The sequence below is a fragment of the Amphiura filiformis genome, chromosome 4 (genome assembly GCF_039555335.1).
Source record: "Amphiura filiformis chromosome 4, Afil_fr2py, whole genome shotgun sequence".
NCBI lineage: Eukaryota > Metazoa > Echinodermata > Ophiuroidea > Amphilepidida > Amphiuridae > Amphiura > Amphiura filiformis.
The window spans coordinates 44,701,274-44,728,842 of record NC_092631.1 but is presented as its reverse complement, the minus strand read 5'-3'; the positions used below and the strand labels follow the sequence as shown (position 1 = coordinate 44,728,842).

Here is a 27,569-nt window from a genome sequence, read left to right as displayed (position 1 = left end):
AAATCGGACACAATAGAACAATAAACCATTCAGTGCGTTGGTTGGGCCTATATGCAAGATTCGTATTTATTTTAAATGTTTATTTTTGCAGAGCTTATTTTTCAAGAAAAATGTACCTTAATAATATGCGTGTATTGAAAACCCGATACACACATATGTACACGTAACACATTATGTCCATACCGGTCATATGGGCACGGTAAGTGCCGTGCTGGGATGGATACAGCATACGTATGGGCACGATGTACCCCGTTGTCAAAATACGTAGTACGTATTTTAAATTTGTAACATAATTAATTAATAACCCTAACCCTAAACCCTAACCCTAACCATAAACCCTAACCTAAGCCCTAATCCTAAACCCTAACCCTAAACCCTACCCCTAACCCTAACCCCTAATCCTAAACCATAACCCTAATTCCTAACCCTAACTCTACTTTTTTCTATTACTTTTTACCCCATAATTTCCCTCATTCTTCAAGCCCTGTCCCTTTCCGGGGGCTATTTATAGTTTAACCCTAAACCCTAACCCCTTATCTTACCCCTAACCTAAGCCCTAATCATAAACCCTAACCCTAAACCCTAACCCTAATCGCTAACCCTAACCCCTAATCCTAACCCTAATCCCTAAACCTAACTCTACTTTTTTCTTTTACTTTTTACCCCATAATTTCGCTCGTTATTTAAGCCCTGCCCTCTTTCGGGGGCTAATTTATAGTTTAAGCTTGTTGGATATCAATATTTCGCGGTTAGTGCTTCTTTGTAGCCCTGCGGGGCAAACTAGTTGGATATCCACATTTCGCGGTTAGTGGTACTTTTTTAACCGGTTATTGGTACTTTTTATTAACAACCCGTAGCCACAACCAGCCAGCCCCATACCTCACTTCGATTTTTAACTAATGAAAATAATAGTTTCCATATTCTATGGTGTCAACAGTTGAAAATACGTACTAAAGTGAATTTTAACCAACAGAGGGCGCTATCACTGTAATACAGAGTATCCATCCCAGCACGGCATTTACCGTGCCCATACGACCCGTATGGACACACTGTGTATATATGTGTGTACTGGGTGCTTGAATGAACTCACCACACCCTTTGTAGTGTATAAACACTTTTTCAATGTCAGCTCCTGGTTTATCATCATGCGTTCTGTTCACTCTTACTTCGGTCACTCCAACCTGTTTGTAGTGCTTTAAGAGTGCTTTTACGTCTCCCTAATTATGTACATAAATAAGGGGGGTTGTGATACAAAAAAAAATTGAATTTTCTCTATAAAATAATTTTGGTACATATTAACACCAACAACACACATGTACAATATGAGCGTGCACAGCGCCCTCGTTCAGCTTTAAAAAATCTTCAAATTTCAGCCTCTCTGAGCCTTACTTGCAAATGGTAAACTTTGGAGGTGCATAACATCGTGCGCCATCATAATCCCAACCTGCATTTTGCATTTTTTTGAAGTACCAAATGGTTACATTACAAAAACCAAGAAAAAAAGTTGGGATCTTGATGGCGCACAAAATCAGCAAATCCAATGATTAGATGAAAAGCGCCCTCGTGCAAACTTCAAAGCATCATAACGGGCTGCGCCATCAAGATCCCAAGTTAAAGGCCTCAATGGTATGTTTTATTTTTTAGCAAAAAGTTTTTGGGATTTCGATGGCGCACGTAGTTAACATAGGTCAAAGGTCAAAATTTCCTATTTTCGCACATTTTTACATGCCTGTATTATTGCGCGCCAACGTCACCTGACTCTCCGAATAACATTTTATCAAAGAAGAGGTAATTCTCTGCAAGTACTGAACAAATTAGCTTGGGATCTCTTGATCTTCATATTTTTCTGATTTTTTGAACATGGACTTAGCCTCATTGTGGATGTCAATAATGCCCTCTTTTCCCCTCATTAATGACGCGTAGCACAATGTGGGCTTTTTACTGCATCACAAAAAGATGCGCCAACAAGATCCCAATTTTATTTTTCATCGTCTAGCTTCTTTGGCAACTGGTAGACAAAAAAAAGTAACAGCTACTTGGGATCAAGTGGGCGCACTAATATAAAAGCTGTGCCAATGTGACGCATATTTGCCAGTTATTTGCCTATGTGCAGCACACCAGTGGAACTTTGACCCATAATAAAAATGTGCGCCAACAAGATCCCATCTTACTTTTTGGATGATTAGCTAGAAGGGCTTATATATAACTGATAACAAGTAAAAAAAAAGTGGGATCATGTGGGCGCACTAATCCAATAGAGGTCAAAGTTCATACTTTGTGCTGCACATGGGCAAAATATGAATTCGGCACAAAGTATGAACTTTGAGCTCTATTGATTTAGCGCGCCCCTAATCCCACTTTTTTGTTACTTGCTATTAGTTATACGTAGGCCCCTCTAGCTAATCATCTAAAAAGTAAGATGGGATCTTGTTGGCGCACATATTTATTGCTGGTTAAACTTCCACTTTTGTGCTGCACATAGGCAAAATATGTCAATCAGCAGAGTATGAACTTTGACCTCTATTGAATTAGTGCCCTTATATGATCCCACTTTTTTCCTAACTTGCTATCAGTTATACATAAGCCCCTCTATCTAATCATCCAAAAAGTAAGATGGGATCTTGTTGGCGCACATTTTTATTGCCCGTCAAAGTTCCGCTTCTGTGCTCCAATTCCAATTCCAATTCGGCACAAAATATGAATGTGATAGATGATAAAAATTGTTCCAGATTCTGGGCTGTGACTAGTGCCCGTGGGGGTATTTTTAAAATACAAAATGATGACGACGAATACACAATATAAACTTGAAGAAAGTACTTCTACAGTCAGTAGATATAAAGTTGATAAAACAGGTGTTATTTGTCATGTTTGTAGATACACAATTTGAAACAAACAAAGATGAACACTACAAGTTCTTTATACCAATCAGATGGACAATTGAGTATATAAGAGTTGAGGTGAGGCCAGCATGGTCTTGACTTGATGGTAGTCAGTGCTGGTCTGACTAGCACATGGTCAAACTGCATGGAAAATCAGTGAAAGCACATATTATGGGGTGGGGTTACAGGTCAAACTCCAAGGGGAACATAATTTATGCTAATGAGGGTAAGACAGCAAAATAATATTACATAATAAAGTTGCTGGGTAGAAAACATGGCATGGGAGTGGTCAAGGTTAGTGATGTAATGTTAGGTATGGGAAGCAGTTAGGGTCAAAGTGGGAAACAAAGATACATGGGGTATGGAAGGCAACACAAGACAAAAACATGAAATATTATGACCGTTACATGAACTTTGACCTCTTATGAATTAGTGCGCCCACATGATCCCACTTTTTTTTACTTGCAATCAGTTATACATAAGCCCCTTTAGCCAATCATCCAAAAAATAAGATGGGATCATGATGGCGCACATTTTTATTATGGGTCAAAGACATATAAAAGTACACATTTTTGGAAATTAACTCAGTCAATGAATTTAAACTATATAAACGGATATCGGATTTGGGAGGATCAACAAACTTTTTTTAGAGAAAATCACACAAAAACAACACATTTTTTGCCTTTAATTATTTGGAACACCGTATAGAAAAAGGACAAATCCGAAATGTCCAAAATTATTTGATATCAGAAGGACATTCCACGTATTCATAATGTCATCCGATATAAATGATGTGCTCTCAAATCACACAAAAATACTGTAAAAACTTTGCTATCCGTTTCCTTTTTGATGAGCTAACATGTATGTGGAAAAAATGCGGCCTATACACGATCAATTTGATTGATCAATATGAAAGACCCTATATACAAGAGTGGAAGCAAATAAAATCTGCCATTGTGCACTGTATACATGAACATCAATGATGATTTTATTGTCCAACCGTCAATAAATGAAACTAGATAATGCGGCCCATACACGATCAATTTAATTGATCAATATTGGGGACACTAGATGCAGGGTTGGATACAAAATAATATTTCTTGAAGAGATCTAATCTAGTATGATTTTTAATGACGGTTGGATAATAAAATCACTATTGATGTTCGTGAGTACAGTGCACAATGGCAGATTTTGTATCCACTCTTGTATCTAGAGTCTTCGATATTGATAAAAATTGATCGTGTATAGGCCGCATTAGATCTTATTATTTTTTTTTTTTTATCCGTTAGTTGATAAGAATTCTGCAATCTCATTGACCAAACATTATTTAAATAAAAATCCGCATTACCTGCGTACTCCTCATTAATATACACGCAGGTAACATTTCCCGTATAATAAATCGCGCGCATTTTTCACAAGGAATGAACTGGCTCACTTTTTAGTTAGAATATCAAACAAAATCCATTCAGCAAAGTTTACGAACAAGTCGGAAGCAAACAGAATTCGGCTTCATGGAATACGGTACCAGACCGTAGACATGGTAGACATCTTCCCGTATTTCGTGAACAAACAGGGGGTAACTAATATTATTATAAAATATGAAGCTTCCATCTATACCACTAATTTTTAGTACTGGATGACGTTTAAATAAAACTGTTCAGTATTTTTACAAAGTTGTTCAATGAATCTTGATACCCGCACGCATCCAATCCTGCATCTAGGGTCCCCAATATTGGTCAATCAAACTGATCGTGTATGGACCAATTCGTTATGCAATGTGTATCAACAGGATTGGTACCCATGAATTTTCACTGATAACAGACGAGTCTGATATCCAAATAATTGGTAGATTAATTGTAAAACAAGTCACAAACCATTGTACATTCGGGACATAGCTGTAACTCCAAGTTATAATTTTATTGAGGTGTCTTTCTGTTTAAAAACCAGTCTTTAATTTATCGAAATATTTGGTTTGTTTTTTACTGTGCATAATATTCGAGAGGCACTGAAATCTCGACTTCATAATCAAAACATGTTGTATTGAAGTAGACTAAAGACCAAGACACCACTAAATGTTGTCGCCCTCCTATGACCAGACCAGTTGTTGGTCTCGTTCCAGGCGGTTTGTGCCCCTTCGTGTCGAAATGGCACAATCCACATTGAAACTGACGATATATGCACGCACGTATGGACGTCGTATAAACGAACGGTCCGCCTAGGACGAATGGAATAGCGCAATCTGTCTATCATCAGGACCTCCGGATTGTCCAACATCTGACCTTTCAGATTATCAATGTAAATTAGGTGAACCGGTCATATCTACATTATTGTAAATAATTCAGGTCTAGTTTCATGCAAAGACAAAACAACAGCAAGATTGGATCTTATGAAACCAAAACCTGTTATGTCTAATATTACTTACCTTCTTAATATCAAATTTGATATTTCCGTAATTGTCTTTGAGGATGACTGAATACTCATCTTTTTTATCATTCGCTATATGACCTTCCACATCTACCAAAATGATGTCTATATCCGTTAATGTTACTAGGTCGTTAAAAATAGTCCTAAATGAGGGTTCGCCATCCTTAGCTTTGTTCGAAGGACTCGTCTGAAAGTATCCCTGGGTCCAAGTTGTATTGTTAATTCCCCCTATTTCCATTTTTACCATACCAATGTCACGGAGATTATCATAACAGTATTCTGAAAGAACAGATTTGGCAGTATACGAATTGATGATGATCATTACATTATAAGACTTGCCCCGACTGACTTCAAGAACAGCAAAAGACTGACAAGCAATTCATATTTACACACAAACTATAGCATATACATGTATAACACTACATCTGGGTTTTTACAGGCTACAATGTACCTCTTACAAATTTTATTAGGTTTTTGTAGTTTTTGCTGTTAGAAATGATAAATCTGAAAGTTTAAACTAGGATACCTGCAGCCAAAAAAGTAAGGTACCAGTTACCCACTGTATATCCTAAACCAGCCAATAGCTGCATCTTTTACCTCGAATTTAAGACGCCGTTTGTTGAATTTGTTCAAGAAATAAAGACACGATGATCCAAAAACCCCAAGGAAGATGCCAATTTAAAAGTTGCAGTTTCCTCCATTGCATGCGCTATTGATTTTACACAAATCGTTCGCGAACAAGGGAACTAGCGCTGTGCTTCCATTGATTAGCACGTTAAAAATAGCGTCATGCTTTCATTGATTAGAACACAAAAGAGCAACTTTTGATTTCGTCTCTTCAGTAGGTTTTAGATCACCGTTTCTTTAATTCTCAATCAAATTCAACAAAAAAGGTCTTGAATCAGAGCTAAAGAGTTCAGGTATTAGCTGCTTGTTTTAATATACAGGATATACAGGGGTGAACACAACTGGTACCTTAATTTGTTGGCTTATGTAGACTAAACACCAAATTATATCAAGCAATCAAACGAACTAAGAAAAATACACCTTTGCGTGGTCCACTACTTTTATACGTTCTTTTATACGAGGTTTGTGGGTATGAATGCAATGGAGCAAATAAATCTGCTATCAATACATCATTTGTGAATAATTAATAGGCAGGGCACTTGTCTCATCAAATCACTTTAATATATGTTTGAAAGTGACATAGGTATCATCGAAAAACACCGAGATGTTGCTGTTTTGTTGTGTTTAGCTCTACGAAAATACAACATTGAGGTCCAAGGGTTGTCTACATGGCGAACATCGCGCGCATTTAACACTTTAGTTTAAACTGCCCAATTACTGTCGCACTTTGCGCGCAATTGCCGTGGCTCGTTCTCAAATTAGCTTTTTGTCGTCTATCCCTAGCTACCAAATGAAAATAGTCTAGTTCCCAGCTATTGTTCCCATGCACCCAGATGATGTACTTTTCTAACCCATTTCTTTGTTAACCTTAAAGTCCCAAGTACACAACTTTTGTTGTTCCCAAAACAAAATATCGACCCATTTGTGGGGGAAAGGTCATTAAACTTTACCAAGTTTAAACTTTGGACCATTAAGAGGTCAACGCCTGACCCTTGACCTTTTTGGTAATAGCTTAAGAACGGTACATTCTAGATAAGTAAAACTATACATTTTCGGAATCTTTATGAACAGAGAAATATATTGGTAATATCTTCGACACAATTTATTATATTTTGAAATTTGACCCCATGTAAAGTTTAATGAACTTTCCCCCGATCATGGGACAATATTTTGTTTTGGAAACAACAAAATGTGTATTTTGCATTCAAGGAGTCACCAATGTTCACCACAAGGCTCATTCATTCGCGTAATTAGGTGATGGAACCAGTGTGGAAATCAACATAAATTGTCAGTCACGCAATTTTACTTTTAAATCACAACAAAGTCGAACAATGCTTATGCTACCCGTTGTTTTTCATGGGATAGTAACTAACCGAAAGTCTTACTAATAATAAAAAAAAAGAAACGGGCACAAGTCGCGGGGAAATGTTGACCAGTCGCCCAACTGGGTACCAAATCGCCAATCCATATGCTGTCAATGCAAGCGAACACGCGTCTTTTGTATAAAATACTGTATGTCACTACCTCAATATAATTATTAAAGTAAAATATGTCTCAACGTACCTGGTGTTGTAGTCAATGATGGGGTTGTCGTCCCCTCAACTGCAAATGTAATATAATAGTACAATATTTTAGGTATAATCTAATTATTCAAATTATAGGAGTAACAGGTGTTAGGTTCGTTAGGAAAACCAAAAAAACAAAAACAAAAACAACAACAACAACAACTTGGAGTCGCGGTGTATTACCGTACATGCTTCAACGGAATGTCAGTATTTGGACCCCTATTCCCCATTCTTTCTATCAGATTTTCCCCGGCTATACTCCCTCGATTGCGAAAGTCTAGTTACGTCATTTAATTATAATGTGGTGCAAGAAGGACAAATCATATTTGATTCACCTCGACCAATTCTAACAAAATAAACAATGTAGTAGTTGATTTAGAAAGATTAAGAAAGTAAAAGAATACAGAGAATAAACAGAGTGAGTTGGGTCCGGATGGCACCTGTATTTCAAGATAAATGGATTATGCTCATATATATATCACAAAACCTATTCTTTTGACCTGTGTGAAGAACATACCTAAAACATGTGTAGCTGTTTTTCTAAATGGTGATGATCTTAGTTTATGTCTCTTATCTAATACTCTATGCAATATGTCAGAATATTCACAAGACAAAAAGACATTTTTCTTATCCTTCGTATTTTTCATATCCTATGAAAGCAAGTATTCCGATGAGAAAATATAGAAGTTTTCGTCATTTGTATTTTTTTGATACCCACGGGTACAACTGCCTGTCGCTGAAAAACTGAGTTTTTTACATATCTTGTTGTAAATGACCATGGTATCATACTCATAAGTGGCCACATGGGAAATATAGTAAACGCCAAACTCTTCAATGGAACCAGTGGCGTAACTCCTATGGGCTCTGGGGGGCGTGCCCCCGGGCACCCGGGCTAAGGGGCACCCAAGCCTGGATAGCCTTTGACACGATAGTACTTTGTTATAGGAAAGAAGTGGAAACCTTTACCCACCATGCATTGAATTACTCTTCATTTGGGTGAAAAAAAAAAAAAAAATTTTTCGCGCGCTTCGCGCGCATATCAACATATAAATTGTCATTTTAAAGACCTAAATTCAACTTGATTAAATACCAAATTAGTGGTATTTATGCACATTTTCGCGCGCCCGCACGCAATTGTTTTAGGAAGAGGGGTTCTTGCCCCTGTATGGGCGCCATATGCTACGTCACTGCAGCTAGTGACGAGTCTCCAAAGTAAAGACATTAGAGAATATGAAAACATTTTGTTTTATTAACATGAACTGCATTGAAACATGATATTAATTTAATCTGAAACACTTCGCAAGTTATTCGGTAGGTCTATGCTAAAATTGATTAGCTCTGCACCATGTTGGTCAGGGGCACCCGAACTACTTTCGCCCCCGGGCACCCTGACCCAAAGTTACGCCACTGAATGGAACAGCTGATTTGTCCTTTATATGTATCTTGAAAACCATGCAGCTTTGATCATATACAGTGTTTCATTAAATAACTTACTACATCCAGGAAGAATCAATGTGTATACTGCCTTATCATCATTTTTGTCACTTATTCTCTCAAAGGAGATCGATTTCAAAGGCAGGTTCTTCATGTCTTTGCACTGCTTGCTTAATGCCGTCTGACTCTATAGAGAAAAAATATATATAACTTGGATGATAAGCGTTCGATAACAAACGTTTAACTCAGAACTTTGGTCACCAGCGTCTGTTGTTTTGCATAGTCGTGCTAAAAGTCGATTGATACATGTTGAAATCAGCACAATTCACAATTTGTTGCTATGAAATCAATTTTCTCGGTAAAATATAAAGCAATATGTTTTTCCTTCAAAAATATCAGTTACAAACATAGTGCTTGGATAAACATTTAAAACAAATACTGGTTTTAAAATTACTCTTTTAGCGTAAGATGAGCTTTTTTCGGAATTCATTTTTAGCGTTTCAAACTAATAAAGTTTGCTAAAGAAAGATATTTCCCACCTCTCTAAGGCACATTGTGTGGGTGTATTTATTATAGTTTGGTCAGAATTTCCGTTTTGGTTTTACTTTTTTCACTTGCGACTGCCAAAATGGCCAACCAATACTTCATTTCTAAGGTCATGTTCACATATAAATTAATTCTGTTCACACTATAGCCACTCTCATGAAGAAAATTGACCCGAGTTGATTATTTTGGCTAAGCCTACTGGAAAATGCAGATGTGTACATATTCTGTCATTGACTTAGATTAGATTAGATTTATTATTATCTTTTCACTCGTTAGATGATACAAGAATAATACATAAGAATAATACATTATAAAAGATATCAGGAATAATACATATATAATAAACTATGGAAATGCATAATACAACGATGAGTGAAGGCATTACAGTAAAGGCCCTAAGGCCTGTAGCTCTGTAACCCCTTGATACAGGTATATGGCATTTATTTGACATGGCAGCAGGTTGGTAGACAAAAAAAATGCCGAGTCCAACCAACCAGCTGTCATGTCCATCAATGACATATCCTATGTTAACATTTAAGGAAAAACAAAGAAAAACAAAATGCACATATCAAAAACTAATTATTGAAAGTAAATTAATGAAATTAGTGAACAAAATATTGGTGAGGTACACATGATTGAAAGACTAAGAATAGCTTTGCATAAGATGTTGTTTATACTTTTTCCGGAATTGCTTCACTGATGACGAGCACTTGATATCAGTATCAATAGCATTCCAAAGCTTTATACCTGCATATTTAATAGATTTCTCACAAAAGACTTTCTTGACTCGAGGTAAGACGAGATTGTGTCTATATCTAGTGTTTATAGCGTGAATTTCAGAGTGCTTTGTAAAAAGGTCGTCAAAAACATTGGGTAATAAGCAATTTGTATGTTTATACATGAATGTCCCAAGCTCTGGAGCGTACATATCTTTGATGCTTAAAGTATTATATTTAAGTAACAGAGGATTAGTTCTAGATCTGTAATTACTGTTACTAATAATACGCAATGCTCTTTTTTGAATTTTAAACAGATTATGAATATATGAAGAGCAGGCACATCCCCATGCTAAAATACTATAATTCATGTACGGCAAGACAAACGAACAATATAATGTATACAAAGCTTCACTGGGTAGAAAATGTTTAACTCTGTTAATAACGCCGACATTTCGAGAGCAAGTTTTAATGACATTTACAATATGCTCCTTCCAAGTAAGATTTTGATCAATTTGAAGGCCTAGAAACTTTGTGCTGGTGACTCTTTCAAGAGGAGTGACTTTACTTTCATTTGAGTCAAGACAAAGATGTAGAGTATAGTCAGAGCATGTATTTTTACCACTGCCAAGTAACATGTAGTTGGTTTTTTTGGCGTTTACAGATAGTTTGTTTACTTTAAACCATCTGTCTATATGAGTAAGCTCTTTATTCATTACTGTTTCTAACTCCTCAAGTTGGCTGTGTGAGAAAAACAAGTTAGTATCATCTACAAAGGATATAACATCGAGAGAATTTGTAACGAGATGGATATCATTAACATACAGAATAAAGAGCAGTGGCCCCAATATTGACCCCTGAGGCACGCCACAAGTGATATTTTTGCTCTCTGATGAAACACCATTGTAAGTTACAAACTGTTTTCTGTTACACAGATAGTCTTTGAACCAGTCATAACATACACCTCTAAAGCCATAATGGTATAGTTTACTAAGAAGTATTGAGTGATCAATTGTATCGAACGCTTTCGATAAATCCAGGAAGATACCAGCAGTAAATTTGTTTTCATTTACTGCGTCCGTAATTTTATTCACCAAATCTATCACTGCCATATATGTACTGTGGTTCTTTCTAAAACCATATTGGCGCTTATACAAAATGCTATGTGTATCTAAGTATGATACAGATCTGTTGAATACAAGACGTTCAAGAATCTTTGATAGAATGGGTAAAACAGAAACAGGACGATAGTTTGAAAACAAATCACATTCATCCTTCTTATACAGGGGAATGACCTTTGCTATTTTAAGACTGTCTGGTACTCTGCCAGTGGAAATGGAAACATTGAAAATGGTTACAAGTGGATGCACTATTCCAGGAGCTACCTTTTTGATGATGAATGAACCAAGACCATCCTGGCCTGGACTTTTATTTGAATCCAGTTTATTGATTATTTTGAGAATTTCATGTTCAGTGATGGGTGTAAATAGGACGCTGTTGTTGTTCGCAATCTTACTCTTTGAAAGAAAACGTGAATAGTCAATGCCAGGAATACTGTCAATTGATTGACCTAGATTTGGACCAATGTTTACAAAGAACTCGTTAAAGCCATTAGCAATATCCTTTGAATTAGTGTAAACTTTATTTTTGTCCCGAAATTTATTAGACTGTTTTAAAACTTTATTCTTATTCAAAATATTTTTTAGAGTTTTCCAAGTATTTCTCATATCATGCTTGTAATTTTCTAATTTATGAGTGAAATAATTTTTCTTAGCTTTCCTTAGCACTGAATTTAATTTGTTTCTATAAAGTTTATATCGATCTTGTTTATCGGCCGTTCGGTGTTTCAGAAACGATTTGTATAATTTATTTTTATGATTAATTGAATTCAGAATACCTTTAGTTATCCATGGCGAAATCGGCTCATTTTTCCTCCTATTTTTTAATTTCTTGGTGGAATACACACTCATCATACAAAACACTAAATTTATCCATGAATTTATTATACATTGCGTTAGCATCATTTGGTGATTGACAATTTAAGAATTCATCCCAGTTGACTGAAGAAAGTCTGTTGTTTAGTAAGTTTATGTTATCATCTGTAAATTGCCTTTTATAGTTACTTTTATTTTCTTTGCATAGATTTTTTTTGTGACTCGACTACAAGTCTGGTAGCCTGCCTATTATATAGCGTTAATACGCTGTCAGGACAGTTACCGATTTAATGGCGGAAGCGGAGTGCCCATCTCTCTTTCATTGGCGATTGGGCCAGACTTCTCCATGTAATGTTGCTATAGGGGGTTCGCTACACCTCCTCTACAGCGAGTCAGTTACTTTCCCAGCATTTAAGAATGCCGGTACCCATTTAAACTCATGGGTGGAGAGGAGTAATCGAGATAAAGTGCCTTACTCAAGGGCACAACACGTCGCCGGGGCTCGAACCCGCAACCTTCCGATTATGAGTCAGCGCCCGTTCCGCTAGGCCACCGTGCTCCCAAAAGCACCGTGCTATATTTCTAAAATTTATTTAAAAAAATATTCCCAAACAGGTATTTTACCAGGTATTTACTAGTGATTTTAATGTTTACAAGTATTTCCCTGTAATTTCCAGTATCAGAGATAACACCTTTCCTTCTCATGCCTGAATTCCTTCTTTTATTAAGTCAAAATGTCAGCACTTTTTGGAAACTTTTTATCCAAATTTACACATTATTACAGGCAAAATTTCAGGGGTTTTGAGTGGCCTAAAGTGGCCTCTTTGTGGTATATGTTGGTATTCCCTGGTATTTTCAACCCAAGCCGGTAAATGAATTTACTAGAATTTGGCAATATATGGACAAATCTGAATTATATTCACCTATTTCCCAACTAGAATTAAAATGTTGATTTTGCAAATTCTTATAATTTTTATAGGCCCCAATGTTGCACACAATAATTAGGACCAATATAGAATCACAGTCGAAAGGTGTAAAAAGTAATGAACAAAACAAATTACATAACAAAAGAATTTGGCATGACCTATTTCCCAACTACAATTAAAATGTTTATTTTGACAATTCTTATAAATCAAATAAATAGGCCCCAGTGTTGGACAAAACAATAAAGACCCATGTAGAATTACAGTCGAAAAGTGTAAAAAGTAATGATAATGTCAGGTAACATGTTTTCTGTCAACATTTAAAGTTTAGATTGATAACAGGTAATCATTTTCATAAAACTATTACCTGTTTGTGCATGCTCAAAGACTTGAAATGAGCAATGTATACCTGGATTAAGTTTCAAATATTTAAAAAAATCACGCCTTATTCAAGAATATTCAAATTTATGGGCTCATAAGAATTCTTTCTGGTTTTGTGTGGAAATTGCTCAAAATAATATTAATTTTTGGCTTCCTATATACCATTTTGTACTGTGTGATAATTATTCCTACTCCAAAGTTGTAAACATGGTAAATTAATAAGAAAAGATGCATCACTTACATAGTATTCAACTTCACTTTCAAAATGCAAGTTGATTTAAAGAGATGCACGTTGGTACTAGTTTTATGATAATTATTATATGGTGCCCATTTTTTTTGTGGGCAAAATAATTTACTGGGTGGGCACTTTTGGGCAATGGGCAAGTTGAATTTAGTGGGTGGGCAAAATAATTTACTGGGTGGGCATTTGCCCACCCAGTTAACATGTTAATTACCTCCCTGGCCGCCCAACCATAGGACATGTTTTTTGAATGTGTCAAACCTAAATGTCATAATTATCTATGTAATTTTAAAAGATAATATCTATAACCTACCGCGTTATTAATTCCATGCTGCCCTTCATATGCATCGACCACCTTCATAGTCCACAGATCCGAACTAGGTTTAATGATACAATCATCAATCGTCACATAAGAATGAAATATTGCCAACATATTGGCGAGTTTATCCGTCGTTTTTTTCATAAATACACCTTGCATCTTGTTATATTCGTTGTTCATCTTCTGCACTGACACCCGTCCAGGAATGTCCAGAACATTTGCGTAACAAGGTTCTGAAAAAAAAGAAGAGAAAGAGAAGTTAGTATTTTATTGTCCTAAATCAATTAGCACACGTCATATCAAGCCCGGTAACCAATATTTCGGATGTAAGACCGTTCCCTGTTTTACTTATATACACCTATCCGACTTCGCCATTACTGCGGTGTCCCCGATGTAAAACTGCGGTGTCCCGAGGTCGGGGGTTCCATCCATTATTTATTGTGTGCTATACAGAATTGTACCCGGAATTGTACAAACAGTGATATTCAATACACAATCATGAGTATTGAATTACGAATTAAATCTCCCGCTCTGGTACATCTGTGTTGCCGTCAATAGAGGGCCAAATACAGTAAACGCTTCTCGGATTGGTGTATAGGCTACATATAAATAAAACGCATTCAAAGTATAGACCTCTGGTGAGGCAACCGTTACTAATAGTTTCACGTCATACCCTCACTTACGATCATTGGGTAAACCGATCATCAGACGGATAATTTGTCATGATTTCAACTTAACACAAATGCATATACATGTATATACATTCTGTGGTGTCAAAACCATGACAAACCCAGCCAACCAGCACAGTCTCTACTCCAAAAGTAGTCGAGAGTGCTCAACCACTATAAATAGTGGGGGCGTAATATAACAAGTTTACTAACAAGTGACTAACTTAGGAATTATAGATTGCTCAAACCCATTACAGGTGAGCTAAGAAACAAATTCAAAGTATAGACCTCTGGTAAGGCAACCGTTACTAAATTAAACGCAATACTTTCTAAAGAGGCAGCTCTGGGATGTAATTCCTGGATCTCTGTATTTCAAGAGATTCCCTCCTATCTATCCACTACCTAAAAATCATAATATTATATCATAATATGAGATTATGTTGCACATCTAGCAGTTTGATTTGTATTTTAGCTTGCTTTTAGTACCAAAATGGATTTTGTGGACTATACAATTGTCAGATTGTAGTCAATTAGGATATGCTAAATTAAATAAAGCTAGGTGCCATTACCCGCCATCTTTAATTTGCAAGTGGACTCCATAGTCATTATATTATGCCCAATATCACTTGTGAGCAACCTAGAAGACTAATGCAGTGGCAATATTTATACCCATGTTTATAATACCAAGGATTCCATAAGACCATTACCTTTGTTGTATTTAAATTGGGTTAAGCCACCATCTTGAATTGATAAGTGGGCAACACATTATTTATTATACTTAAGCTTATATATATTTAAGACAAAAAGGGGAAGGGCCACACTCAAAGGTGATTTTCTAAACTACATATGCTAGGACATCCATTTTTGGTCAATTTATATATGAATAAAAGAAATAATTGTTGAGGTATTTTCAACGTCGCGTCATCGCTGGTTGCCATGATAGCGGCTGCCATTTTGGATTTTAAAGCATTTGTTTTGCAAGTTTTTCGCACTTTTTCAAATTTTGTTTCCCCTGATGTTTGGCATGCACAAAGCTATACACACTATAAAAAGCTGTTTTTTTACATTTCAATCAGGACATAAGTCAATTTATGGCCAAATTGGGATTTTTTGAAAAAAAATTGGTAAAAAATCGTCGTATTTAATTAAAAACATCAAAATCAAAATTTCACTTCACAACTGTTAGATACGTATGCCAACAACATACAATTTGATAAAACGTTAGTTTTGGACATTTATTTATTTTTATTGCTTATTCACCCGGTAAGTCTCGTGGAAAATAAAAAGTGGCGTATAGTCGATACGCCACTATGGAAAACACAAGATTTCACTTTGTAACAATACGCCACATTTAATTAATTGATTACTAATTAATTAGCTAATTTTGACTGATGAGACTTAGAAAGATGAAAGAGAACATTATTTAAAACATATGTGCCAATTTTCAAGAAATGACCAGATCACTTATACGCCACTATGGAATACTGCCGACAAATTGTCCCGTCAAATGGGTTTATCAGTTGAATGTTAGTAAATATACATGGCACCTGCTGAACCTTATCTTTTATGATTGCTTGATTAAGCTACACAAACACTTTGATCCATTTGACGTATTTTGTTGCTACGTTCCCTTTTCACTCAACATTGAGTACTGTTTTTTTTTATATTTCGAGTGCATGACTTACATACGGATAAATTGATTTGAGTGAAATAGGAGCACTACTTCTTGACCCCTATGGAGTCATTTTGGCGATCAATTTTAGGGTCATAGACTCAAAATAACGCTTGATAACCCACTTGCATTAATTCAGTAGGTATAGGCGTAGATCTAGGGGGTGGGGGTGGGAGGGGATTAATACTCCCAATATTTTGCAGGGGTAGATCCATACACACTATATGTTGGTTTCTGACCAAATTAACTTTATATTTGGCCATCTCAATTTTGAAAATCAATTTTGGTTCAATATGGCAAAAGGTTTGCGCGCATTTGTACCATTAACTTCGCCAAAAGGCTCGATTCACTATACCTCAAGATTTGTTTCCAACCCCATCCCCCCAATGTCTATATACAAGAAATCTACGCCACTGTTAGTAGGTCCAAATTTGATACCTAGGTTATCAACTTGTTACTCATGACTATACGACATTATCAGGCGAAGTGAGTCGCTGTCGCTGCAACCTATTTTGTTATGTGAGGGACTTTGAGGTTTCCATCTCAATTTTTTTTGATACATGAAAACGTGACAGATTACACATCATCTCGCATGCACAAAAGCATTTTTATTTTGTACTGACCCGCTGTTGTCGACGGCGTCATCGGATGGGTTGTGGTACTTTCAACTATCCCTGCTAAAAATAAAGAAACGATCAAGAATACGTCAGTGATTTTATGTATATTAATCATTATTTGAACCACGCAAATAATAAAAAAAAGGCGTATAATGCACACGATTTTGATTTGGGAATAAGTTTTAAAATCGAATGCACTATTTATAGCACTTCACAGTTAAGTTATGGATGCAGTTCTATATCGCCTTATGATTGTTCATCCGTCATAAAAAAAATTGCGCGTCTTTACACCAAACTCTAATCGTAGATCCAGCCTTTGCACTTATTTTACGGATAAAATTGTTACCTACTGTCTGTCCAGTTAACCCGGTTTTTATGATTTATTTCGAAAAGTTTTCACTTTGGCAAAAAAAGTCATGAAAGAAAAGTTGCTAAACACTGTCAGACTTAACAGAAATTTTTAGTAAAGCGATGCAAAATAATTTTCCTTGTCTACTTTTATTCAGATTTGACCGATTTACAGCAAGATATTTGGGTCCAGGCGAATATTCCTAATGACTCGAAACTTTTGATGGGATAATCTATTTACAGTAAGGTGTGTTTGAACTTACAGCGTGTTTATAGTAAATATACCGCATTTTGAGTATACCGTATACGATAATCCTTGTATATGTACCGATACTCTTGCTGTTTATAGTGAGACACAGTTACCGCACAAATTATATACCAACTTACATTATCGTACATTTGCAATGACCCCGAGGTCACACGGGGAATGTGTAAATATTGTGGCGCGAGTTATAAACAGCCAATTCAACAGTATGATCATGGCGGCGATCATGTAGCTTCTGTTTTGATAACTCTTCGGGGTGAAAATCGTTCCGAATGTCCTGCGCGCATCCTATGCATCATGAAGAAGCTCCCACTTCCGGTAATATCGCACACAATTTATACTGGTGTGTTTATAGTGCAAATATCTCGTGACAATATCCTTCGGTTGAGAAGGATATCGATGTACCGCACATACATACTGCTAGTGTTTATAGTGGGCAAGTATCCGGATAATTTCTGACCGGATCGAAATTATACCGCAATGTACCGCACATCTGCTCCCACTATAAACACGCTCATTAACTCAAAAGGTGTCACAGTCAGGTGCGTAGCAAGCGGGAGGACAAGGTGGACGAAGTCCATGGGCCCCGAGGTTTTTGGGACCCCGAGCAAAACCGAAAATGAAATAAGGGGAAAAGAGAAAGAAAAAACAAAACATGTAACTCTAATTAAGTGTAGTGTATTCTCAATTATATTGACTACTTAATTAACAAAACTAAGCACAAAAGTGGTTGGGTTTGTCATAGTACCAGATCTTGGTGGGGGCCCCCTATAAAATTCGCCATAAGGTAATTGAGGTTCAATCAAATTCGTCAAAATGATACTCTTCAAATTAAACACTTCCATCTTTGTGATATTACAGAAGCAAGGGGCCCCTATGTCGGAATATTTATGAAAATTATTCCATGCATGTACAAAATAATAATTAATGAAAAAACGATTTAGTAAATTGTCTTATTCACCACCTAATTTTTTCCATTGGGGACGTCCCCACCTCCCGAAAAATCTTAATAGAAGAAATATTAAAGCAATAATTGCCTTGTTCATCTTCCTTTTTAGCACTTAAAACATCGTGAGTTGGGCCCAAAAAAGTCGGACATAAATAACAAAAATTATTCCAAGTAAAACCGGAACAAAATATGCTCGTCTCCTGACCACCAACATTTTAATGCTGCCACATGATACTTTAGAGTCGACTATAGCTTTTTGTAAGTATATATGTGACCCGGCAGCACAAATGAGCCGTAAATTCCCTAAATTGTATTCTGAGTTACGGTGTAAAATGTGTACGAAGGTCATATTCATCGGTAACTTAAGCTGGCCCGACATCCGTCTCATTTCGATTGTCAAAATCTAATCAATAATCCTATTGTTGAAGTGGATAATAAGCTTCTACCTTAGATGGCTATAGAACTTTTAATAGCTCTGGTCTTTGTTTGCTTATATTGCTAAATCCTGTTCAAGTGGTGGGTTACCAGGCATTGTATTTTGTACAGGTATGCATAACCAACAATTAACAATGAGAGAACTTTCTTAAACCTCGTTGACTTGGGGATGATTTGAAATGACCGCCAATTATGACTGTTTGATATTTATTGCCAACAATGTGGAAAAAGAGACACATGTAAAAACGTAAAAAGCTATATAATTTTGTTGAAGGAGCAAAGTTTAACAAACCATAACCCCGCTTCTGGATATCGTTTGAAGTCAAATGATATACCATTTTTAAGTTTATGATGTTTATTTTTAAACACGAAATAAAACAAAATTGACCGGGGAGGAATTTACGGCTCATTCGCCGTGGACGGTCACATTATAAGAATATAATTTATGCAATTATGCACAACTTTCGAAAATATAGATTTATGAGACTAGAAAAACAAATAAAATAAAGTTTCAGCTTTGAAACAGTGGGCATTTTGAAAAGCATATTTGACGACAACATAATAGTATTATTAGTTATTATTATATGGGTTAAAGATATGGTTAATAAAGGAGATAATACAAGGGCCCGCACTGCTCCTTGTCCATGGGCCCACGAGGTTCTTGCTACGCCCCTGGTCACAGTTGGTGCATTATAACAAATGATTGGGCAATTTACTATATCGTATCGTAAATATGGCCGACTACTCAAATGCATTCAACAAAAGCACGATTCCAATCTATCTCGACAGTTCGTCTCACACACATAACAAAATGCACGACGATCAAATAGGTTGATGCAGGGGTAGCGCTAGAACTAAACACTCCTGTGTCCGCAGGGACCCCCGAACTTGCAGAAAATTAAAAAGTGGGGGGTTCGGAGTAGAGTTTGGTGAGTCCGAGTTGCACAAATGCAGCATAAATAGTAAGTCTGCAATAGCGCTAGATTGAAAAACTGGGGGTCTGCAGGGACCCCCGAACTTGCAGAAAATTTAAAAACAGGGGGTCCGAACTCTATTTTGGTGGGTCCGGGACCCCAAAAAGCGACCTAGCGCTACCCCTGGGTTGATGACAACATTTGATTGAATGGACTGCACTGCGCTATGATTGCGGTGAAGGACACCGGTTTAAATCCTTTGTTTGGAGCCAATCGATAAAAACATGCAGGGCCTTTATGCGTCTGGAGTGTGTTGTGGATTATACTCCTCACCAATAACATCAGAACATTCATAGGGCATACAATTTGTATTTATTTTAGAATTGGGCCAAGCCACAAGCATGCACAGAAGAAGATTCAAATACCGCGCCAAATTGTTGTAATTGGCTGTCGGACAGCTGGGATTACAGAGTTAATACACTATATTCAAATAAGAAACACTGTGTGCATTTTATGAACTGAATTATATTAAACAAATGTTTTGGTGAGGAGTATTATTAATTTACTATTCATCCATTCACTATCCAAAATCACCATACCTATAAATCCATATAATAAGACCTTCCAAAATAATGGTTCCCAACTTCTACCGTATTATTTTTTAAGTGTTTAGAAAAACCTTCCAATTTCAATAGAATTTCAGGTAAACTCTCACTCAATCCTTTGGAAACACAAAAATCCCGTTAGGTCTCAGCAAATGTTAACACTTTTCTTTCATGACTTTCTTTGAAAGTGGATATTTTTTTCAAATAAGTAACAAAAACTGGGTATGTAAGTTAATTGGACAGACAGTAGCACATTAAACGGGAGTAGGACACACATTTAAAGCAGGGGGTTGACAGAGAAACGTGGATTCGCCAAATTTGCACGGGATGCTGTACAGAAGTTGCCGCGAATCACAACATTTGACACACGTATGGAGGCCGCCATAGGGTGCTAACGGGTGATAACACTACCATGGCTACTCGTAACTCGCTGTCGTAGTGCACGTTAGAATATGACCGTTGCTGTGTCAACTGGATCACGCTTTCTTTGTTACGAACCACTGATCGAAATGATCCTATGGCATATCAAAATTCGGAACAGGTGTATGAGTCCAGGCTTGGATCAGTAGCCAATAGTTACTAACGTGCAGTACGACAGCGAACAATACGCTTTCCTAACTGTCAATCATCGGGGGTCAATCACCTCGAGCTTGACAGCTCTTGACAACGATGATCTAAATGGACTATCGCCAAGTCTTACGCGTAGGCGCGAAATGAAGGTTAATTTTCGTGATTGAAACAGTATTTTTCTTATTAAAAACAGCTGTTCAACATTTGAAAAATAAATGCACTGTAGCAGGCTTGATAAAGTCTAACCGTGAATGCAGCAAGCCGTGATTTTACGGGTAATTAAAATTACTTAAACTTTTTATATAGAGTGACACTTTCCTGATCAAAGATGACCACTATTATAGGATTCAACAGTAAAATCCATGATTTTCATTTCCTTTCTTGTCACTTATTTCAAGATGTTTGTTTGTTTGTTAGTATGATTTTTCAGCCGAAAATTGTGCATGCTCGAGTACCCCATATGATGTTTCTATTACAAGAAAATCGATTTGTTTTCAGGTAAAACCAGGGTTTTGTTTCCAGTACACTCACTCGAAAAGCAGTACACTAATTAGCGGGGCCTTGCAGCTTGCTGTGGATATCTTTTACTGCCTTTTTTTATGTAAAGATTTTGAAATCCAATGTAAAAATTGTAAAATATTTAAATTTGAGAATTACAATTCTACTTTATAGGTATAAAGGAACACGATTAGCCCATTCAGTTAAGTTCCAGGTGCAAGCCCTATAACACAATGCATGTGTAAACTTTCTTTATCTGTGTCAATAATAGAATATTGATTTCAACGGAGTATTGAGCTTTATGGAAAAAATATTTATAATATAGGATGTTGACACTGTGCGATAAATAGTCCAAATTGAGGTCAATTTGAAAAAGGACAAAAGGAGGATACACATTACAACTTTTGGTCAATTCGCCCGTGTCCCCACTATGTAGGTGAAAACTCCTACATGAGTCCCCACTTCAACGGATTGGTGGGCTCTCTCTCTCTCTCTTCTCTCTCTCTCTGGCCTAACGAACCGTTGAAGTGGGGACTGTCCCCACTATTTGGACTCCAGAACGAGATAACCAGAGAATATACGATTAGTTCGCTGCTACAGTCTATAGAGGGCCCCTACTTCCATTTGAAGTTTAAAATATCTCTTGCCGATATGTGTTTCCTTCAAAAAAGTGAGATAAAATCAGTGGGGTCCGTGTGTGTTTTGACCCCATAATGGGGTCAAATTATTCTCGTCCCCACATTTTATTTAAACAGTCATATCTTAAAAATATTGTATCTATACTCTCTCACTCGCTGGCAGGATAACGACCGTCGTAGGGGGGACCCCTACTATAGTCCCCATATTGCAGTCCCTCCTATAATGCAATTAAGAAGCTCACCGTTGAAGTGGGGTCATCGCAATGTCCCCACTTTTCGCCCGTGTCCCCACTATGTCGGTGAAAACTCCAACATGAGTCCCCACTTCAACGGATCGGTGGGTTCTCTCTCTCTCTCTGGCCTACCGAACCGTTGAAGTGGGGACTGTCCCCACTATTTGGACTCCAGAACGAGATAACCAGAGAACATACGATTATTTCGCTGCCACAGTCTATCGAGGGCCCCTACTTCCATTTGAAGTTTAAAATATCTCTTGCCGATATGTGTCTCCTTTAAAAAAGTGAGATAAAATCAGTGGGGTCCGTATGTGTTTTGTCTCTCTCTCTCTCTCTCTCATTTTGGATGTTTTCAAACATCGCATTTACTTCAAGGGAGTGCTAAACCTACAATGTCGAACTTACCACAGCCACGGAAAATAAATTCGTATGTCTCTACCTCGTTCTGACCTTTTGCATCGGACACCTTGGTGAGTCTAAATACAAGAACGACCTTGCCATTACTGCTGGCGTCGCTTTGTATATCATCACGAATGACGCTAAAATTCTGTAATATCGAATTGATTAAATTGAATTAAACAATACATCAGGTGGCCATGGGCAGAGCCATATTAAAAGACATGTTACAAGACTATCAAGTGACAGGTGATAATCATACACACAAATTAATTTTAAACATTACTCAAAATCAGTGTAGTTGCCTATTTGAGCCCCCCACCCCCTAGTGCAAGGAAAAAAGAGGATAAAGGAGCTCTCGCCATACCGTAATTGTGGGGACCTCAAAGAACTTTTCACTGTATAAGTGGGGACCAAACAAACAATGTGGGGACGTTTGTTTGTTTGTTTTATTTCTTCTTTTGCCTGGGTTACTCATTCAGTGGATGTTTTAAGGTATCCTCTGTTCTTCCATGAGGCCCAGGGGTCACATAAAATATACATTAAAATACATCAAAATAATGAAACAAAATATTTAAATACATAGGATACATAAATATATAAGCATACACAATCCTGAATTTAAAATGGGAAAACTAACCCATATTTTACATATTATAAAATACATATTATAAAATACATAACCAACACAGCGCATCAAATTTAACTACACATTGTTTTTATCAAATATAAAATTCAGAATTAAGAATTTGTTTCAAGAAAGAAATTTCAGATTTCCATTATACTTGCCAAAATACAGCATAAAATACATGTTCTGGAAACTATAATATAGTAGCTAAATGCACAGCTGAAAGAGTGCTCAATACCTAGGTAGAGCAAAAATACATAAATTTAACACATTTCCATGATATGGGTTGGTACCCTGGGTTTCACGTCCGTTTTCTACGGGCGATCATCAACCCAACTGATTATTTCTTTTTACACGGCTTGTTACCTTTCTCCTATGACGACAAGTCGATATGAGTTCAGATTTCTTATTTAAAGTGTTTTGATTATTGATGATTTCGATTTTCTCCTCTAAGCAAAGGTTGCATAACCCCGATTGTTCTGGAAACTAAATAATTTACACAGTTTAAGATTTATGACACAATAGAATTTACATAACAAGAAAATTCATCATTTAGTATTTGAATTAAATAAACATATTTCTCAAATTATAAAACAATCGAAGATTTTTAACACACTAAAAATTGATACAGTAAGAAATTTCATCAGCATTTCAATTATATATACACATTTGAAAACTAAAAATTTTGATTGCAACATTGGCCAAATACAAGCCTAAGGCTATGTTCACACAATTTTATTTAAAAGGTTTGCTACTTAATTACACAAATGGTCATATTACACTATTAAATATTGCTAATATTATTACATACTTAAAAACCTGTTTTTGAAAATGGAAGTATTGGTTGGTATTGGATATTTCAGATCAGATTTCAGATTATTCCATGCTTTGGCCCCCTGAACAGGAAAGAACGTCTTCCAGCTTCAGTTCTGGGTTTAAAATTGAGAGCTATATTACCGTGAGAGCTACCTCTTGTATTATGGCCATGATTGTCTCTAATAAGAGTAAAAACATCATTTATGCCTTCAGGAACAAGCCCGGCTAGGCATTTAAAGACAGTGATACATAAGTTATGATGTCTACGATCACTTAGGAGCTTCCAGCCAAGCCTGTCCCTAATAAATGAAGAAGGTGTGCGAACAGGGACCCTGAGGATAGCTCTCCCAGCCCGATTCTGAAGACGTTCTATCCTGTTCTGGAGAGTATAATTGCAGTTACTCCATACAATGTCACAATAACTGAGTCTGGGAAGCACAAGAGCATTGTAAATTGTATTTAAATTGTCAGCTGATAGCCACTCTCTAATTCTATATAGAAGACCAATATATTTTGAAACATTACAACAAATTTGATTTATGTGAGGCTCCCAGCACATTTTTTGATCCAGAGTGAGGCCTAAGTATTTACATGAATTTACAGTTTCCAAGACATTATTATTCAAAAATAAACTAAGATCATCAGATTTACTAATATTACGACTTGAGCAAAAGAGCATGGCGTTGGTCTTTTTGCATTAAGAGTGAGTTTATTTCTTTCCATCCACAATGCAATTTGAGAAAGGTCAGAATTGAGATGATCATTAATGTTGTGAACATCTTTGGAAGCGAAAAATATGGCAGTGTCATCAGCATAAAGGTTGATTTTTGTTTCTTTAGAAACAACCAGGGGGAGATCATTTATGTACATTGTGAAAAGGAGAGGGCCAAGTATTGATCCTTGAGGCACCCCATACTGGACTATTTCAAATTCAGAAACAACATTTCCAACTTTAGTGGCTTGCTTCCTATCATACAAATATGAACTAATCCAATCCAGCTCCAGACCTGCAATTCCAAAAGATTTGAGTTTGTGAAGCAGAATAGAATGGCTGACTGTGTCTAAGGCCTTCTTGAGATCAATAAAAATGCCTCCTACAAGATAACCGGCATCCATGTTTGTAAGGATGTAGTCAGAAACCTCAACTAAGGTGGTGAGTGTGGAATGTTTGGGTCTGAAGCCAGATTGGTTTGAAGAAAGAAGGTTGTTTTTACTCAAGTAAGAATAAAGTTGATTATGGATCAGTCTTTCAAAAATCTTCATGACAACAGGAAGGACGGATATTGGGCGGTAGTTATTTACCTCAGATCTAGAACCCTCTTTAAAAAGAGGAGTAACTCTACTCGTTTTCCAAGGTTGTGGAACCTGTCCCATAGAAAGACTAAAGTTAATCAAGTGGGTCAAAGGAGGTGTCAGGGGACCAGCCCCTGCTTTTAACAGACGACTACTCACACCATCTAAACCAGTCACCTTCCTGTCATCTAAAGTTTGAAGAGATTTAAAAACCTGATCATTTGTAATTTTGATAAATTTGAAATTACTAGAACATGTATCAGATTGTTGAAAATCATTTGATGAACCAAACTTTTTGGCGAGAATTTCTCCTACAGTGGAGAAAAAATTATTTAAAGTGTTTGCAATCATAAGCTTGTCATTTACTATGCCATTTTCACTTTTCAAAGATGTAATATCACTATGACTTTTGCCAGGTAAAACAGATTTCAAAGTCTGCCACAATCTACGAGGATCACTTTTGTTTTCATTGATCTTTGGCCTTTAACTTATTGCGCAAGTTATTGACTCTATTTCGCAATAGTTTTGATTTGACCCAGTCTGCATTTAATTTGGTCTTTTCTGCAATTTCACGGGACTTTTGGCTCTGACGTCGCAAATCAAGATATTCATCAGTGATCCACCTAGGCTGTTGATTTGAGACTTTGATCTTTTTTGTTGGAACATGTTTATCGCAAAATGGCAAAAAAAAGCTTTAAGAACAAATCCCATCCATGATCAGGTGAGCTGGCACTGTAAACTTCATCCCAATTAATATTGGAAAGATCATCGACAAATGAGTTCTCGTCAAACTGACGAAAAGAGCGGGCTTCAATGATTTTGGATCCCATTTTGTTCTTATGCCTTTTCTGCTGGTATAAATATATCTATGATCACTGTACGCACAACTGATCACCCCATTGTTAATATACATGTGTGGTCTATTTGTCCAAACATGGTCAATACAAGTTGAGCTATTACTTGTGACACGAGTAGCTTTTGTTATAATTTGCTGCATCCTAAAATTACTCATTGTTTTTCCAAATTCTCTCCAATTAGCATTATTGGTTTCAAACTGATCATGATTAAAGTCCCCTACACATATAATTTCACATGGATTTCTTCCCTTGTTCAATGGTTCTAATAATTCATGTAATATTGAACTAAAAGTCTCACAAAAATCTGTTTCAATTTGCGAACGGTAGATCACTCCAATTAAAATCGGTCTTGTATTTGGTAATGAAAGCTTTATAAACAGAGTCTCGGATGATGGTGGTAAATCGGGTTCAAGCATGGTGTATGGAAGCTGGCTGTTTATGTAAACTGCAACACCCCCGCCATCGCGTGTTCTGTCCCTTCGATGGAAATCGTAACCCATGATGGATAATTCAGATGAACATATTGTGTAGTTAATTTTGGTCTCCATAAGAGCTATAATATCAGGTTTGCATTCTTGAATCATTAATTTTAAATCATCTATCTTTGCAAACAGAGAGTTAATATTCAAGGACAAGATCTTTAGCCCTTTCAATTTAATAACTTCTTTAATATCAGTGGTTTCAGTCATACTGCAGTTACTGTCCGTTTTCCTATACACAATACACAGTGCTCTCACCATTGACGCGTGACCTCTACAAATGATGTATGTTGGAAGAATGGACACTTGCCTAGTTAACATCACTGTGTGAAAAATAACCAGCCAATATTTAATTTATTCTCCAAACTTCTAGCAAATATATTTCTCTAACATGACCTAAAATTACAGCTAGGTTAGATGTTCAGAAATGGTCGCACTTTTGTAAAATATGAGTGAGGGCAAAGCATAGCTAGCTCATAGCTAGCCAACTCCCCGTGTTAATTGAATGGAGATTTGACCGAAAATATTGAGCTATATTGGTAACGGACCGCTCCGTTCTGAAGGATGCCACAAAAAAACGGTACAAGCTACATTTAAACTATTCTAAATAGGTTCTAGAAAATATAGTTTTGTAACATGTCCTAAATTTTTAGCTAATTTAGATGTTTGGAGAGGGTCGCACGTTTGTGTTTTAGG

General features: G+C 36.5%; 1 protein-coding gene across 2 annotated transcripts in view; it reads right to left on the bottom strand.

The window, feature by feature from the left end:
• LOC140150921 (uncharacterized) overlaps window positions 1-27,569 on the bottom strand; it is a 149,158-nt gene that overhangs the window by 83,253 nt on the left and 38,336 nt on the right. The window contains exons 10-16 of one of the 2 annotated variants that reach the window (XM_072173074.1): window positions 22,810-22,951; window positions 16,953-17,006; window positions 13,984-14,222; window positions 8,990-9,116; window positions 7,494-7,532; window positions 5,302-5,582; window positions 1,091-1,217 (exon numbers count right to left, since the gene is read on the bottom strand). In XM_072173074.1, coding sequence (XP_072029175.1) covers window positions 1,091-1,217; window positions 5,302-5,582; window positions 7,494-7,532; window positions 8,990-9,116; window positions 13,984-14,222; window positions 16,953-17,006; window positions 22,810-22,951 — 1,009 coding nt within the window. The remainder of the gene's footprint in view (window positions 1-1,090; window positions 1,218-5,301; window positions 5,583-7,493; window positions 7,533-8,989; window positions 9,117-13,983; window positions 14,223-16,952; window positions 17,007-22,809; window positions 22,952-27,569) is intronic. The other variant, XM_072173075.1, reaches the window with a different exon arrangement.